The 1,912-nt window shown below is 45.8% G+C and overlaps 1 protein-coding gene across 1 annotated transcript; it reads left to right on the top strand.

The window, feature by feature from the left end:
- The first annotated feature begins 1,138 nt into the window (after positions 1-1,138).
- On the top strand, positions 1,139-1,624 carry LOC146999062 (histone-lysine N-methyltransferase SETMAR-like). Its single transcript, XM_085811884.1, has one exon. The coding sequence runs from the start codon at positions 1,139-1,141 to the stop codon at positions 1,622-1,624; it is 486 nt and encodes a 161-aa protein (XP_085668010.1).
- The last annotated feature ends 288 nt before the right edge of the window (positions 1,625-1,912 follow it).

The raw sequence follows: 1,912 nt of genomic DNA, 5'->3' as shown, positions 1-1,912 counted from the left end.
AATAAGGGTTTTCCCTTTAGTTTAACAGAATAATTATTCTCTCATTTGGAATTACTTTCTCATTACTTCAGTCATTATGTACAAATGGAATGGTTATAAAAGAATTCTAAAAGGGTAAGTAACGAAGTGATATAATAAACAGCGTAGCCTGTAGCTGCTTTTAGCGTGGATATGTTAGGAGATCCTTCGATATTTTGCAACGTTCTAGCTACTTAGAATTTAGTGAGAGGAAATCCATCCAGGCAATTTGCGAAAATTTTCGGTTGATGAATATGTAGAACTCTTAGGTACGAGATTCACTTTAAAAGTTTTGAGATACACACACATAGGTTCTTCAAAGTTATACTTACGAAATTTTAGCAGTGTTCAAAGTAGTCTCCTACAGCATCAATGTTCAAGGGGTGATCAAATGAAAAGGTACGAAACGACGTAAAAACGTAACAGTTAAATATTTGCATATTCCGCCATGGGAGAACGTAGCGAGACATCTTGGGATGCGACTGGAGTCTCTGACTGGGATCAGAGCCTGCTCGGGCGTCTGCATGCGCAGGAGAGAGCAGAGGCACTTATCAAAAGCGGCGTCCAAATGATGTGGCAGTCCGTATGAGGACAGGATGGTGTTCGCTTTGCAAAATTCGACCACTGAGGAGCAGGTATGTGTTATCCGATTTCTGGCAGCGGAAGTGAGAAACCGGCAGCTATTCATCTCCGAATGGAGACAGTTTACAGAGAGAAATGCATCTCTGACAGGTCTGTCAGAAAATGGAGTGCCCGTTTTCGTGCAGGCCGTAAGAGTGTGGGTGATGACCCGAGACCAGGCCAGGCTAACACTGTCATCACGAGCGATCTCATCGACAATGTGGACGACCTAGTGAGAAGTGATCGGCGTGTCACATTGCGAATGTTGGCGGTGAAGGTGGATGTCAGCTATGGAACCGTGTAGACAATTGTTCACGACAGGTTGCGATATCGGAAGGTATGTGCCGCTTGGGTTCCGGAGCAGCTCACCAACCAGCAAAAGGAACTGCGTATGCACTGCAACATCTGTTTCGATATCAGGAAGACCTCGCTTTCATGGAGCGTCACAGGTGATGAGACCACTTGCCACCACTAAGAGCCAGAGACAAAGCGGGACAGCATGCAGTGGAAGCATGCGTCGTCACCTCCTCCTAAAATGTTCAAAGCCGTGCCGTCAGCAGGCAAGGTGTTGCTCACCGTCTTTTTCGACGTTCAAAGTCCGCTACATGTGGAATTCCTCGAGCACAGAAAAACCATTATCTCCGATGTGTACTGTGAGACACCTCGACGCCTGCGCAGGTCCATCAAGAACAAAAGACCGGGGTTGTTCTCGGAGGGTGTGGCTCTGCTCCATGATAACGCGCGTCCACATGTCTCCAATGGAGTCACACACATGGGATTGGCCAAGTGGGAGACGTTGTACCATCCGCCCTACAGTCCGGACATGTCGCCCTGCGATTTCCATGTGTTTGGCCCATTGAAGAAACACCTGAAAGGGAAGCGCTTCAACTCGGACGACGTACTCAGTGACGCTGTAAAGGACTGGGTCTCGTCACGGCCACAGGAATTCTGGGAACAAGGAATCCTGCGGTTTGTTCATCAGTAGGATCGTTGTGCTCCGGCCTATGGTGTATATTTTGAATAAAGTCTACATTTGTACCCACCGTGTCGTTTCGTACCTTTTCATTTGATCACACCTTGTACTTCTGTAGGCGAATTTTCCAAAGATTAAATGTCTCAAGCCATTTATTTATTGGAATTGATGGAAAAAAATGCATTTATAGACTCATCAATCTCATTTCAGAAAGAAAACGACTTCCACGTCAGTTCATTTTAGATTAAAATAGCCAAAGTTCATAGCTAGATCGGACGAATAGGGCGGATGTTCTTTTAC

The sequence above is a fragment of the Stegodyphus dumicola genome, chromosome 1, assembly GCF_044657685.1.
Source record: "Stegodyphus dumicola isolate Sdum_Otavi_A_Nest chromosome 1, ASM4465768v1".
In the NCBI taxonomy this organism is placed as follows: domain Eukaryota; kingdom Metazoa; phylum Arthropoda; class Arachnida; order Araneae; family Eresidae; genus Stegodyphus; species Stegodyphus dumicola.
The sequence above is the reverse complement of the archived record's forward strand: the minus strand, read 5'-3'. Positions and strand labels throughout refer to the sequence as shown.